Here is a 16,777-nt window from a genome sequence, read left to right on the forward strand (position 1 = left end):
AATCAAGTAGAAAATCCTTTGAGGTAAAGTCTCCCAAATTTAGGTTTGTAGAATTCCCCCAGTTGGCGCCTGGGTGGCCCAGTCGGTTGAGCATCTGACTCTTGATTTTGGTTCGGGTCATGATCTCAGGGTCATGAGGTCGAGCCTCATGTTGGGCTCTGTGCTTGGCGGGGAGTCTGCTTTCCCAAGTCTGTTTCTTCCTCTTCCCTCAAACCACCCCCCTTCTCTATAATAAATAAATCAATCTTAAAAAGTGATCTATTAGAAATGCACAAAAATCTACATTAAACAACAAGTTTAGAACCCCCCAGCCCGAAGATTTCAGATACTACCAACTCTTAACTACAGAGTATAAATGAGTATAAAGTGTTTGAAAAAATAAGAGAAATATTTAGACAAAGGAAACACAGTATGCCCCAAGCAGAAGAAATAAAAAGAAATCCACATCTAAATCAACCGTGACAAAACCATAGAACACCAGAGGAAAAAAGATCTTAGAATCAGCCAGAGGCAGGGGGAAACAATTAAAAGAAAAGCAATTAAATTGGAAATGGAAGCTCAGAGATAAAACATCTTTAATCAGTCAGAGGTACTAACTGTTTACATGGAATCATGTACCCAGAGAAGGTATCTTTCAAGAATAAGGGTGAAAGACCTTTTTCAGGTGCACAGAAGTAGTGCACCACAGACCATTACTGAAGGAATAGCCGTAGAAGTAAACGTGAGCAGCGAATCAGTCAATCCATTGATCGATCAGACCTGAAGAAATTTTTATAGAAGTACTTCAGCAGAAAATAAATAAATAAAAACCAATCCTAAAGAGATACTTAGCAAGATGGGTGAACAAAAAGATTCCAAGTAAACATTTTCTGTTTATAATAATAGTCTAAATTTGGAGACAGCGAAAGTGTGTCAGCAGAGAAAAAACAAATTTGATGTATAGTATTGGATGAAGTGGGTGGCCATCTGGTTAAAAAATAAAGTAGATTCCAACCTTATTCCTTATGTTAAATGAAAATGTAAAACTATAAAATACTGGAACACATGAGAAGTTATTTTTAAATCTTGGAGAAGGCTAGAATTTTTTAAGTACCACAGAGAGCCAGAAGTTATAAAAGAAATGATTGCTCTAGGATTACATGTTTAAAAAATTTGAATAGGAAGAAATACCATTAAAAAGTCAAATAGGAAAATACTTAACACATGTCACAGACAAAAAGTTAATTCCTCATAAATAAAGAAGTCTAAAATCATGAAAACAATCAGCAGCCCCGTAAGAAGCGAGGCATGGCACATGAAAAGAGAGTCCATTAAAAGTAAACACAAGGGACACCTGGGTGGCTCAGACAGTTAAGCATCTGCCTTTTTCTCAGGTCATGATCTCAGGGTCTTGGGATCCAGGATCGAGTCCCGCATCAGGCTGCTTGCTTGGCGGGGGGCCTGCTTTTCCCTCTTCCTGCAGCTCTGCCTCTTGTGTGCACCTGTGCTCTCTCTCTCACTCTCTCTGACAAATAAATAAAATCTTCAAAAAAAAAAAAAAAAAAACAAAGAAACACCACACAGATGGTTCTTAAACATAGGAAAAGATGTAGCATCATTCATAATAAGAGAAATGCAAAATAAAACTGCAGTGCAAGGTCGTTTGCTCCTCTGGCACCCTGGCAGAAATTAAAATGTTTGATCATGTGTTGGGGATTGAGGACATGAGCACTTTGATACATAGTTTATGAGAACGTAAATTGGTGTAACTTAGGAAAGCCACTTTGGGAGTATTCATTTACAATATAAATAGTTTGACCCAACAATTCAATTCTTAGAAACTAACTTGGATGCAAAGGTTTTTATTACTATTGCTATTTTTTATTTTAAAACGATATTATTCCTTATAATAACTAAAGATTTTAAAGAAACACAAATACTCATTAATAGGGGACTGATTTTATCAATTATAGAATGTCCTTGCAGTAGAATACTGTGTAATCATTAAAAAGAATGAGGTAATTCTATATCGACAAAAGTGGAAGCAGTTCCATGATACTATTAGACTAAAACAGCAAGGTGTGAAATAATGCATATAATATGCTACCATTCATGCAAAATGAGAAAAGGTGTTCATGCATTTCCTTATGTATAAGTAGAGTATCTCTGCAAGGATAATAAGAAACTAGTCACATTTGTTTTCTCCAAAGAAGGGGGACTTGGCCCTTTATGGGAAACTTGGTTTTCACTTAACTCTGAAATTTTTACTGCTTTTTCAGTAAAAAAAAAAAAAAAAAAAGTAATCAGAAATGTCTCTCGTCTGTAATACTATGCCACCTAAAAGAAGAGGTGAATGTACTTTTTCCCCCTCATACTTTTTATGTAAACATTCACAGAAGCACAGAGATTAGTATACCTATCACTGTGATCAAACAGTTCTCAGCTCATGTTTAGTCTTTTTTAGAATCCCACCAGCTCCTCTCTTTCACTTATTTTGAAGCCAGGCCCTAATATAATTTTATTTTATCCATTTAGAGCCCATGTACTTTTTTTTTTTTTAAGATTTTATTTATTTGACAGAGAGATATAGCAAGAGAGGGAACACAAGCAGAGGAGTGGGAGAGGGAGAAGCATGCTTCCCACTGAGCAGGGAGCCCGATGCAGGGTTTGATCCCAGGACCCTGGGATCATGACCTGAGCTGAAGGCAGTCACTTAACCAGCTGAGCCACCCAAGCCCCTCAGAACCCATGTACTTTTTTTTTTTTTTAATTCCTTTTCAGCGTAACAGTATTCATTATTTTTGCACCACACCCAGTGCTCCATGCAATCCGTGCCCTTTCTAATACGCACCACCTCGTTCCCCCAACCTCCCACCCTCCAACCCCTTCAAAATCCTCAGATTGTTTTTCAGAGTCCATAGTCTCTTATGGTTCACCTCCCCTTCCAATTTCCCTCAACTCCATTCTCCTCTCCATCTCCCCATGTCCTCCATGCTATTTATTATGCTCCACAAATAAGTGAAACCATATGATAATTGACTCTCCCTGCTTGACTTATTTCACTCCGCATAATCTCTTCCAGTCCCGTCCATGTTACTACAAAAGTTGAGTATTCATCTTTTCTGATGGAGGCATAATACTCCGTAGTGTATATGGACCACATCTTCCTTATCCATTCGTCCATTGAAGGGCATCTTGGTTCTTTCCACAGTTTGGCGACCGTGGCCATTGCTGCTATAAACATTGGGGTACAGTTGGCCCTTCTTTTCATTACATCTGTATCTTTGGGGTAAATACCCAGTAATGCAATTGCAGGGTCATAGGGAAGCTCTATTTTTAATTTCTTGAGGAATCTCCACACCGTTCTCCAAAGTGGCTGTACCAACTTGCATTCCCACCAACAGTGTAAGAGGAGAACCCATGTACTTTTAATAAAATTTCAATTTTGGGACACCTGGGTGGCTCAGTTGGTTAAGCAGCTGCCTTCGGCTCAGGTCATGATCCCAGCGTCCTGGGATCGAGTCCCACATCGGGCTTCTTGCGCAGCAGGGAGCCTGCTTCTCCCTCTGCCTCTGCCTGCCATTCTGTCTGCCTGTGCTCGCTCTCCCCCCACCCGCTCTGATAAATTAAAAAAAAAAAAACTTTAAATAAAATTTCAATTTTGTACATTCCTCAAAAATGACCAAGTAGAGTATAATTCTCTGGTGTATATGGAAGTATTTTGATTTTTACTGTTGTCTTATATTACCATTGTAAGAACAGGATAAGTACCTGTATAAAAGTTTCCATGTTTCAAATTTCAGTTGATTTATATTTACTAAAAAATACATTATCAATAGCATTGTCTGCTGCTCACAAAGATAGAAGTTTGGGAACTTGGGGTAGAGATGCATCCTGAGGAAATGTTGAGAAATGAGGCTGAAAAAGTAACAGGGCCCAGAGTTTGAAGGACTTGTAAGCAGCATTTGAAGGTCACAGGGAAACTCCTAAAGAATTTGAAACAGCACCGCATAGCCACGTTTGTGATGTAGAAAATCACTTTGAATGTTATGTGAAAATCATTCAGAGCGGGGCAAGATTGAAGGTACAGAAACCAGTCCAGAGGTGGTTATGGGATTCCCAGAGATAGGATGGTGGCAGGAAAGAAAAAAGGAGCTGGACAGACAGATACAGTGGGTAGTTTAGAAGGTGGGATGAAATACTGATGGCCTGGTTGACTGTGGAGAAGGTGGAAGAGGGAAAGAGAACAAATGACCCAGTGTTTTGGTCCAAAACACCCAGTTGGTTAAGGGATCCTGCTGGATGCCGTATTGAGAAGTAGCTGAATAGAAGCAAGGGCAGGAACTCAAGAGGTCAGTGTGGCATATATTGCAGTAGCCAGCTAAGAGGTGATGACCTGAACCGAGGGCTAGTGTTGGGTTTTGCTGAAATATTTTGGAGGCAGAGCTGAAGATTTGTTTAAGGACTATATTCAAGGTGTGAAAAAAAGGAAGGAATGAAGCAGGATTCCAAGGTTTGGGGAACCGAAGGGCTGGCAAGATGGAGCTTTTACCACTAGGTGACCAGGGGTAGGGGCTGTTGCTGCAGAAGGAGTATAGGTAGGGAGATGGAATCCATTTAGTTGTGGATAATTCAGTTCGGGATGCTTATTACACAACCAGATGGAATTGTGTATGTGTGTCTAGAGATCCGGGGAGCAGTTAGGGCTGGTGGCAGACTTACTCATATGCTCATAGCTAAGTCTACTCTACCCAGCAAAGTAGCTGTGAAACCTAATACCGTTCACTCATTTTGGAGATTAGTAAATGTAGACTAAGAAGGGTAGGGTATGAGTAAAAATTAAGTCGAGTTGGATCATAAAACTTGACTAGAACTAAGTATCACATGGTTTTGTTTATCTTTTTGAGGTTTCTCGATATATTCTTATAGACCTTAACATACAACATTTTTTTAAAAGCAATTCAGAAAAACTATACTATACCTCTAGGAGGCAAACTTCATAAAACTTTGGATTTGGAATCAATACTAACATTTGTTAAGTTTTTAAAAAAATTCTGTATCACCATATTCACCAGTGAACAAACTGTCTAGCTGTCCTGGTGATACCACATGTCAATTAAACAACTTCATTCCCTTTTTAGGAGGATGCCCAGGAAGAATTTGGCTGGAAACTAGTTCATGGTGATATATTCCGTCCTCCAAGGAAAGGGATGCTGCTCTCAGTCTTTCTTGGATCGGGAACACAGATTTTAATTATGACTTTTGTGACTCTATGTAAGTATTCAGTGAGAATTAAAAAGTAGAAAATACTTTTTCTAAATAATATTTGAGAACCAGTTTTCTGGGACACCTGGGTGACTCATTTGGTTAAGCATCCAACTCTTGATTTCAGCTCAGGTCATGGTCTCCCTCTGTCCCTCCCCCTGCTTGCGCACTCAAGCATTCTCTCTCTAAAATAAATAGGTAAAATCTTAAAAAAACAAAAAACACAGAAGCCAGTTTTCCTAAGTATAACTAGGCCAGATTGTTTCTAAGAGTCCTTTTGGCTTTTAAAGCACTTTTAAGAGTGCTTTGGCTATACGTTACTTGGAGGCAGGGTTGGCTGTGCCAGTAAACGGACTTCATATCACCCTTACGGCTACATAGAGACCAAGCCTTTATCATGGATTTGGAGCCAAAGATGATGAGGTACCTGAAGGCCATCTGGGTCTGAGTCTGGGTGGCTTGCAACCAAGCTCATGCAGGTTGACTCTGCCACCCCACCAGGAGCAGTATGATTAGAATTCCAAGGTGTTTTTGGCTTCCACTGAGAAAAAAAGGAGAAGAGGGAATGGGACAGGAAGCTTTTTGTAGACCTTCCTCATCATGGAAGGATTTAGGAAGCAAGACCTTTCTTTCACTAGCAAGGGTCAGGAGAGATCTTCCTACACACACACACAGGGGTCAGGAGAGATCTTCCCACACACACACATGTGCGCGCCACACACACACCTCTCCTCTCTGTGCCCCCTGAAAATCTTCAGAAATGCTGTTAATTAAATTTTTGTCAGTTAAGACAACTTTTTTTTAATAGCCCCTCCTCCGCCCTTAGAGTTATAGATCAGCCACAGGGGTGGTTCTGAGGCTGCTGTATGGGAATACACTATTTCTGCAGTTTTCCTAATTGTAAGAGAAAAAAAGGTTTATGAATAGGGTTTTCTGAAATTTGCTTTGATTTTTCTTATGTTTCCTTAGTTGGTGCCTTCTGATGAACAGTAATGAATGAATTATTGCTGGAAGAATTCAGAAATCCCTGACCCTTTAATAATTTTTTAATGAACATTTGTTCTTATGTTTGATTGCATATTAAATATGTAATACTAAAGTCATTTTACATTAGTAAAATTTTCCACATTTTTATGATGGAACTATATAAATGCTTTATAAAGAGGCTTCTCACTTCCAAATGTTCGGCACCTGAATAAGTTTGAGAACCACTGAGTTACACTTCTAGGCTTACTTTAAAGACTAATCTGACAATTAACTGGAATATGTATCTTTATCTGCTTAGGTAGGAAGATGCAGCTGTGGTGAGTAGGCCTAGAATTCTTAAGTATTATGCGGAACCAGGTAGGCTGGGAGAAGGCATCATGACAGAGGTTTGGACACAGCAGGAGGATGGCATGAAGGCATTAGATCCCCAGAGACCCGGGTAGAGCTGGAGCAGAGTGGATGCTTCAGGATGAAATTCTGCTTGAAGATTTTGTTGGGAGCTGCCTTCTGTCATCATCTGGTTCTTGTTGGGGTCTGCTAGAAAGTGAATTCATGAGGAAGGAAGGTTTCAGAGAGCCTAGGGATCATTTTCTCTAAATGCTCAAATATGAACTTTCTCCTTCAGTGCAGTCCAGTTCTCAGTTCTGGGGAGAATAAAGGGATACAGTTTGGTTGAAATTCTGATAGGTCTTCTAAAGTTACCCTGGTTGGTTTCCTACTTCTGAGGTTCTTTCTCGCCCCTCAGTTGGTGCCGATCAGGTGTGCGTGGGTATGTGCTTGATTGTGTACACCTCGGAAACACTGGGAACTTCCTTGGTCCTGGGATTAGAATGCCACTTAGATTTCTTTCTGAGCAAAGTCATAACTTCTGAATCCCAGCTTAAAGCCAGGAATCACTACAAATAATAAGATAGCATTTTTATTCTTATTAGTCAGGTGGGTTATATAAGGAAGAACAAATAAAACCAACCAACTAAAGAAAGGTAGAAACCAGAATTTCCCCCAGATCATTGACCAAGTCCTTTATTAACTTGTGTTCAGAAAGCTAATGGTACTATGAAATCTTTGTTCTCTTGTTTTATTCATTGATTAGATTCGGTCTTTTGTGTCTGAATGTTACAAGGTATTTTTCACCCCAGAGGACCCAGTATTATTATTTTAGATTTTATTTATTTGAGAGAGTGAGCGAGAGAGCGAGCTCAAGCAGAGGGAGAGGGAGAAGCAGACTCCTTGCTGAGTAGGGAGCCATATTTGGGGCTTGATCCTGGGACTCCAGGATCTGAGCCAAAGGCAGACACTTAACCAACTGAGCTACCCAGGCACTGACACTCCCAGTATTATTTTAAAGGGAACAAATTGGGACTATTTCATGGTGAGACCATCTTTATTCATATCAATTTTTAAAAGCTATATTTGACAGGGCACTTGGGTAACTCAGTTGGGTTAGGCATCCAACTCCTGGTTTCAACTCAGGGCATGATCTCAGGGTAATGGAATCGAGCCCCAGATCAACTCTGCTCAGCACGGGGTCTGCTTGAGACTCTCCCCCACCCCCAGCTTCTCTCCCCTCATCTCCTTCTGGCCCTCCCTAACTCATGCTCTCTCCCCCCACCCCTTCTCTCTCTCTCTAAAAAAATAAATCTTAAAAAAAAAAAAGCAAGCTATACTTGACTCGGAAGAGCTGAAAGCACTCATGGGTATCCAGTCAGCCTTCCCTGATAATAGGAAAGTTGGGGTCTTACGGACCTTAACAAGAAATATCCAAAGTAGAGTTTGCTTTCTTTATTATCCCGTTAATAAAGTACCTTAAAATATTGCTACACTTTAGTGTGGCCATATGGTAAGACAGTGTATTCATGAAATTGTATTTGGTTTCTTGTTTAAAAAAGAAAGGGGTCTCCTATCACTTCAGAAAGGAAACAGTAATAAAATGCATAACTTAAAATCACTTATTTTTCAGTTTTTGCTTGCCTGGGATTTTTGTCACCTGCCAACAGAGGAGCACTGATGACTTGTGCTGTGGTCCTGTGGGTGCTTCTGGGCACTCCTGCAGGCTATGTCGCTGCCAGATTTTATAAGTGTAAGTAAGAGCCACCCTGACTGTTGGGTCAGGAATCTTACCTGTGCCGTCACTATACCTGAGCCTAGGTGTCCAGTAGGTGATTTTCTTAAAATAATATGTATTATAGGTACATATCTTTATGTAAAAGAAGCTTGTGGTATGGATGACCATCCCTAGATTTTATTTGTTAAAAAATGTTTATACAATGAGGTAAGCAAATTTAGGCGCTGCTTATCCATCATCTCTTCTGTTCTTTTACGTTTAAGTTTTGACATAAAGACGTTTGAACAACTTAGATTTGCTACATACATAGAAATGTATATAGACTAATAAAGGAAGATAATATACTTACTAGGCAAAAGTAGACCTAGATCAGTAGAACGGAATAGAAAGCCCAGAAACTTACATTTATATGGTTAATTTATCTATGACAAAGGAGGCAAGCGTATTCAGTGGGGAAAAGATAGTGTCTTTAAAATGGTGCTGGGAAAACAGGGCCACAGCCTTAGTGGCATATTTATGTATATGTTTCCTCAGGCAAGGCACACAAAAGCGAAAATAAACCATTGGAACTACACCAAAATAAATAGTATTGTCCCTTTGCAGAGTATCACTGGTTTATTAGCTAAAATAAGTAATGTATATAGTAATAACTTTCTTAAGAGAGGTCATGCTAAAGAACCCTGACATAATTTAATTTGCTTTTATAATTAGTTGCAACCTCTTGTATTCTTGCTTTCTAAACGTAAAATAAAGTTCAATGGAAAAAGCATCAGGACCACAGGGTAAGGATGGGATATAACTAGATGACTTGGAAAGCAATTTTGCCAGGGTCAGTGAATGCCAGCATTTGCCATGGAATCCTGAGTCTGTTGAGATGATCTCCTAGGTAATCTGTAATTTAAAATGACAGAGAGGAGGTAAAAAACTCATGCTCTGAAAACTGTAAGACATTAATGAAAGAAATTGAAGACACAAACAAATGGAAAGATATATACCATACTCATGGATTAGAAGAATTAATATCATTAAAATGTCCATATGACCCAAAGCAGTCTACTGATTCAGTGCAGTCCTTATCAAAATACTGATAGTATTTTTCACAGAACTAGAACAAAGACACCTAAAGTATATGGAGTCAAAAAAGACCCTGAATAGCCAAAGCAATCTGGAGAACAAGCAAAACTGAAAGTATCACAATCCAGGATTTCAGATAATGCTACAAAACTGTAGTAATTAAAACAATGCGATACTGTCACAAAAGTAGACCTAGATCTGTAGAACGGAATAGAAAGCCCAGAAACTTACATTTATATGGTTAATTTATCTATGACAAAGGAGGCAAGCGTATTCAGTGGGGAAAAGATAGTGTCTTTAAAATGGTGCTGGGAAAACAGGGCCACTGTCTTAAGTCATATGCAAATATAAATTTAAAATGGATTAAAGGCCTGAATGTGAGATCTGAAACTGTAAACCCCTAGGAGAGAGAAAACGTGTGTAATCTTCTTTTACATCAGCCTTAGTGGCATATTTATGTATATGTTTCCTCAGGCAAGGCACACAAAAGCGAAAATAAACAATTGGAACTACACCAAAATAAATAGTATTGTCCCTTTGCAGAGTAAATGACAAATATTTTATATGATTTCATTTATATGTGGAATCTAAAAAGCAGAGGAGAAAAGTAGACTCTTAAATACAGAGAACAAACTGGTTATTGTTAGGAGGTGGGTGGGATTTGGGCAAAATAGATGAATTAAGATGTACAGACTTTCAGTTGTAAAATAAGTCATGGAGGTGAAAAGTACAGCATCTGAAATGTAGCTGGTAATACTGTTGTAGGGGGACAGTGACTATATAATGGTGAACACTGAGTAATGTGTAGAATTGTGGAATCAGTATGTTCTACACCTGGAACGAATGAAACACTAGGTTAACTATACTTCAATAATAAACTGGAGGGGGAGAAAGTACTCACCAAAAAAAAAAAAAGATGGAAGATGAGACAGAGCTAAGGTTGACGTGAATAAGGTTTGAGATAGAACACGGTTGGGTTACATAAACATCCTTAAAGTGATGTTGGCTAAACCCAACCCCAAATAGAAGTATTAGTTAGACTTGCCAGATATAATGCTCTCCTGAAAACATGAAGTCCTATACGTATGTGTGTCTGTGTTTTACTCTTGGTGGATTTGTCAGTGGTTTTTTTTTCTTCTTTCTTTTCATCTGTCACTAAAGGACAGAGAATTGGAGGTGTCAACGTGTGTTTTAACGCATATGAGATACAATTGGACCCCTGCCTCCTGTGCAGCACTCTCTCTCTCAACTCTGCTGGCTTTTTTTCAGTTCCTCCATCAGACTGTGTACCTTCACATCTGACTGAGGACCTCACCCCATGCTCTTCCCTGTGCTGGGAGTTCTAGCTTATTCTCCTGCTCGGCCCAGACGCGGCCCTCTTTAACTCCTCCCCGTCTTTCAGATCTCCCAGCTGCACAGGAGTCAGGCAGAACCTGCCGAGAGGTGCTGTCATGTGGCCCCAGTCGCAAAATACTACATTTTATAGCATCATTTCTTATGTTTCAATAAATATTATTTGACTTTTTATTGGAATTGTGTTAAACCCAGAATTAATACTTTCACAGTAGTTTATCAGTAGGTAATGCTGTGAATTCAAATCATATATAATTTGTCATTTCATTGTAGGGGAAGTGGTACTTACACTTGCTTATAAACTATTAAAACTTTTCTTAAAAAATCAAAGCTGTTGTCATATCTCAGCCAGTTTCATCTCCAACATTTATTTATTTATTTATTTATTTATTTATTTATTTATTTATTTATTTTCATCTTGAACTTTTAGACTGGAAGAAGGAGGAGTACTTTCTTTTTTTTTTTTACTCTATATACTTTTTTAAAAAAATTTTAAGTGGGGAAACGAAATTAGGAACAAAGATTAAAAAGTGCATAAGCAAATTCTATGAAGTGGCCAAAACCCTTCCACTCTTCTTAGTCACCTGATCTGACCCACTGATCTCCCACGCCTGCCTACCAGGAGGTGCAGTGCAAGAGGATTCCTAAAGATGTAGACCTGCTGTAGAAATTTAAATGCACTGCGCTTTAGGCCTGAGGGTTCCTAGTTTTAATGCATTTCTTTTGTTTGTTTGTTTGTTTCTTTGTTTAAGAGAGGGTTCCTAGTTTCATAACCAGTTCTGAAACTGGCTGCAAGGTCAATGAGAATCCCCAGTATGTCCTTTCTCTACCTAGTCCCATGGATTGAAACTGGCCTAGAGCTTAAAGGTTTGTCTTATTTTGAAATTAAAAAAAAAAAAAAAAAATTAAAAGAGAACTGGTCTTGACAACCTTCCTTTGAATGTTAGATTTATGATGCTGAAGCAGACATGTTGAGAGCAGGGCTTAGCCAGGGCAGTGCTGTGACACGCATCTCTGATCAGATCACCTGAGGAGGGGCTAGTGTGTCATCTGCTAGTGGGATTTTCTACGAGTGGGTGCCCAGTGCTGTCTGAAAATTTGTTTAATGCTAGACATATATGGCCATTTGGTTTGCTTTGAAGATAAGTCTGTGTGTTTTCTTCTACAGCCTTTGGAGGTGAGAAGTGGAAAACAAATGTTTTATTGACATCATTTCTTTGTCCTGGGTAAGTAATAGTAACTTTTCAATGCTTACTTTCTTACATAGTCATAAAATTTAGTTCCCAAATTTTTGATCTCTTAAGTCTTAAATCTTCTCTGTCTCTAAACCACGTACCCTAGAAAATGAATTTAATTTTTTAGAAAGGGATAAAAATTGAATATTTGATAAACATTTGCACATGGACTAGTACATTGCCATATCTGGAAAAAGTATCTCTCTTTCTCTCTTTAAAGATTTAATTTATTGGTCAGAGAGAGCGTGCACAAGCAGGGGGAGAAGCAGGTTCCCTGCCTAGGAAGGAGGCTGATGTGGAACTTGGTCCCAGGACCCTGGGATCATGATCTGAGCCAAAGACAGACGCTTAACTGACTGAGCCACCCAGGCATCCCTGGAAAAAGTATCTTTGGATATGAGAAATTGTTACATTTTTTTTTCTTTCTTTGTTTCTTTCTCTTTTTTTGAAGATTTTATTTATTTATTTATTTGACAGAGAGCGATCACAAGTAGGCAGAGAGGCAGGCAAAGAGAGAGAGGGAAGTAGGCTCCCTGCTGAGCAGAGAATCCAACACGGGACTCGATCCCAGGACACTGAGATCATGACCTGAGCCAAAGGCAGAGGCCTAACCCACTGAGACACCCAGGCACCCCTGTTACATTCCTTTTCTTAAAAGTCTGTTTCATAGCCCATGTAAGTCACAAAAAGAGGTTTTCACCTAAACATAATTTAGACAAGTGAACATTTTCAGATTTCTATCAAAAGTATTGCCACCTTTAAGCCACCTAAGTGTTCATCGATAGATGAATGGGGTAAAGAAGATGTGGTGTGTGTATGAATATATATACACACATGTACACACAATGGAATATTACTCAAATTTTTAAAAAATTACCCATTTAAAAAAAAAATGGGATCTCGCCATCAGTGACAACATGGATGGGCCTAGAGGGTAGTATGCTAAGTGAAATAAGTCAGAGAAAGTCAGATACCATAAGATTTCACTTATATGTGGAACCTGAAAATAAACAAGCAAAACAGAAGTAGACTCATAAATACAGAGGACAAATTGATGATTGCTGGAACGGAGAGGGAAGGGGGATGGGCAAAATAGGGGAAGAGGATTAAGAGGTACAAACATCCAGTTGTAAAATAAATAAGCAACAGAGGTGAAAAGTACAGCATAAGGAACATAGTAATGTTGTGCTAACATTATATGATAACAGATCGTGACTTTATCGTGGTGAGCACTGAGCAATGGATAGACATTGTCAAATCACTGTTGTACACCTGAAATTAATATAGCATGTCAACTATAATTCAAGGATAAGAAAATGTTGGAAGCTATTACCACTTTATTTAGAATGTATTCCATTAAGTAGAGTAATATGTAGGAAGCATTTAAAAAAACCAACAATCACGTAAAAAAACAAGCAATAACTGTGACCCTTTGGAGGATAGCTTTTGATATAGAGAATCTGATTGATGTCTGGTCCTAGAAATAGAACCTACCATCTTCCCATCTCTCGATTTCTGGTGGGCAGGAACCAGCCTCTGAGCAATCAGCAGCAACAAAGAAAGCCAAAGGTTAAATTTAGAAACCTGTACTTCCGTTTGCAGGCCAGAAATGAAAGAGTGACCACAGTTGCATTGCTTTACGTGTTTGGGATAAAGATTCTTTTGGTAATTACCTCCAGTGAAGAATGGCGCTTCTCAGCCATTCATGTTGTATTCAGATTTTTCGATGCTTTTCTCAAACTGCATCCTGTCAACTAAAGAAGTGTCTCTTTCCAGGACAAGTCAGCTGTGATTTCCTTCAGAATCTTGCCTTTCAGACATTCCTCTTAATCTCTGGCATCTTCTATTTCTCCCCTTCCCTGTGTTCTGTTTGTGTGTTTCATCTCCTCTCCTACAAATATACTAAGGCCTCCCAGATCCTAAAAAGAGCTTTTTCTCATAAGCATCTTTCCCTCTACTATCATTTCTTTTATGTTCCCACCAAACTGCCTTGAAAAAATGTTCTGCATTCCTTTTTTCTTGTAAAGCCATGTCATCTGTCTGTCTTCCTCATCACCTTAATGAAAACTTTTTTTAAGGGTTACTAACAACATTCCCATTTTTAAATCTAGAAATCATTTTCTTCTCTTCACTCTGTGTCTCTGCATTATCTAATATTGGGATACTTTCTTTTTGAAACACCCATCATTTTTGGCTTTATACAAGTTATCCTAAGCCAATTCATTTAAATCTCATCAGCCCTTCCTTGATTTATCTTCTTCATCCCACCCTTAGAAGTAGGTGTTCATCAGAAGGATGGTGAGGTAGTGCGAGAGGGAGAGAGAGGAAAAGCACACAGGAGTGCACTAAGAACCCAAGGGGGCAGGGAGAATTGGTGTTCGCCTAGGAAAAGACGTACCATTTAATGGGCTGCCTGGGTGGCTCAGTCGGCTCAGGTCATGATCTCAGCATCCTGGGATTAAGTCCTACATCATTTTCCCTGCTCAGTGGGGAGTCTGCTTCTCCCTCTGCCATTCCCCTGCTGCTTCTGTTCTCCCTCTCCCTCGCTCGCTCACTCTCTCTCAAAAGTAAATATTTAATTTTAAAAAGTACCACTTTTTATATAATTTTATGTAAACACCTGCATATAATTATTACAGTAGATACAAAATGACATTTGAAGTTAGTAAACATTGTTTTCATATTTGAAAAGAAGTTAATGGGGAAAGAAATGCTTCCTTATATTAATAAAAATCTCAGTTTATTTGTGATGTAATTTATATACAGAGAACATTAACAAATTTCAGCCAAAAAGCAGAGAATTAATAAGTGGTTGACGGTATGGCTGGGTTTGGCAGTATGGCTAGATGTCGCTGATATTCCAAGATACTGAACACTACCAATAGCAAATTAACTGTTTTTTTTTTTTTAATTTTTATTTTTTTATTTTTTATAAACATATATTTTTATCCCCAGGGGTACAGGTCTGTGAACACACGTCACAGCACTCACCAAAGCACATACCCTCCCCGCAAATTAACTGTTTTATTGGTAGTTGTAGTTGTTTGGGAAGAGGACTGTACTCACAGGAGTATTAGTCACAGAAAACCTTCACAGTATCTGAAAAAACTTGTCAAAACATGACCATCCAGGTGACAGGCTTACAAAACTAATTAACTAGTAGGAGATACAAATTCACTATGTTACTTGCTGAGAAGACCAAGTGGAGGGGGGGGTTGGCAATGTGCTGTGGCTGCTAGCACAGGAAACATGGAAACAGACCAGATATTCATGGAAGCATGCTGGTTGTGGCATCACAAACCAGAGGAAGTATTAGATGATGCCGATAAAATTGTCTCTATGAAGGGAGAAACTCTGTTACTAGTCACACACAAGATCAGTTCAGGTACAATCTAAATTATGATTAGAAGAAAATATAGAGGTTATCATCATGATCCTAGGTTAGGAAGGATTGTCTTAAAGTACACAAAGATAAAGGGAAAAGTTGATGACTAATCACATTAAAAACTCTGTGTGGGGGGCGCCTGGGTGGCTCAGTGGGTTAAGCCGCTGCCTTCGGCTCAGGTCATGATCTCAGGGTCCTGGGATCGAGTCCCGCATCGGGCTCTCTGCTCAGCAGGGAGCCTGCTTCCCTTCCTCTCTCTTTACCTGCCTCTCCGTCTACTTGTGATTTCTCTGTCAAATAAATAAATAAAATCTTTAAAAAAAAAAAAACTCTGTGTGGGGAGTGTAGTAACAATTACGATATGTTACAGACATGTTTTTTTAAAGGTACTCACAGGTGCGCATGGGTGGCTCAGTGGGTTAAAGCCCCTGCCTTCGGCTCGGGTCTGATCCCAGGGTCCTGGGATCGAGCCCCGCATCAGGCTTTCTGCTCGGCGTGGAGCCTGCTTCTGCCTCTCTCTCTCATTCTCTCTCTGCCTGCCTCTCTGCCTACTTGTGATCTATGTCTGTCAAATAAATAAATAAAATCTTTTTTAAAAAATAAATAAAAATAAAAGGTACTCACAGAAGAAAGACTGAACGAAAATTGAGTACATGTGTTCACTGGTTTGGGTTCATAGAAAAGCTATAAACTGGAGAATAAGATATTTAACAAGGAATTACTAGTAGCTTGAATATATAATAACTCACATCTATAACTTTGGAAAAGATGTACAACCCAAATGAAAAATGAGCAATAGATGTAACTGGCAAGTCACAGAAATAATATCTATAAAGCCAATTAGCACGAGTGGCTGTTGTCAACAGGAAATGCAAATGAAAACAATAAATTGACAATCCAAAGCATGATGAAATATGTAAAGAGGTAACTTTCATAAACTGCCAGTGGGAGTTTAAGTCAGGCGGAAAAATCTGTAAAGCAATTTGGCAATTTCTAGTGAAGTTTTAAATTCATATACCCCATTACTGAGCAATTTCATTTTCTTTGTGTATAACACAGAAATTATAATATTAATTACATATGATTGGGATTGTATCATTTGCTTCTGACTCAGGTTTTACCCAAAAGCCTATTGTGTCTTTTAGGATTGTATTTGCTGACTTCTTTATAATGAATCTGATTCTCTGGGGAGAAGGATCTTCAGCAGCTATTCCTTTTGGAACGCTGGTTGCCATTTTGGCTCTTTGGTTCTGCATATCTGTGCCTCTAACGTTTATCGGTGCATACTTCGGTTTTAAGAAGAATGTAAGTTTATAGGTGTTAATTTATTCAAACAAATTTCAGCTATGGAAATTAGCATATCCCACCTTAAAAGATAGAAAAGTGTCTTTAAAAAAAGGCATCTAAAAGATATGAACTTATCCTGTGTGATCT

General features: G+C 38.8%; 1 protein-coding gene across 1 annotated transcript in view; it reads left to right on the top strand.

The window, feature by feature from the left end:
- The window catches only part of TM9SF2 (transmembrane 9 superfamily member 2), a 61,523-nt gene that overhangs the window by 35,209 nt on the left and 9,537 nt on the right, over positions 1 to 16,777 (top strand). Inside the window, exons 10-13 of the mRNA XM_082700822.1 lie at positions 5,121 to 5,253; positions 8,192 to 8,311; positions 11,892 to 11,949; positions 16,489 to 16,648. Coding sequence (XP_082556948.1) covers positions 5,121 to 5,253; positions 8,192 to 8,311; positions 11,892 to 11,949; positions 16,489 to 16,648 — 471 coding nt within the window. The remainder of the gene's footprint in view (positions 1 to 5,120; positions 5,254 to 8,191; positions 8,312 to 11,891; positions 11,950 to 16,488; positions 16,649 to 16,777) is intronic.

This window comes from Mustela nivalis (assembly GCF_964662115.1).
Source record: "Mustela nivalis genome assembly, chromosome: 15".
Classification (NCBI taxonomy): domain Eukaryota; kingdom Metazoa; phylum Chordata; class Mammalia; order Carnivora; family Mustelidae; genus Mustela; species Mustela nivalis.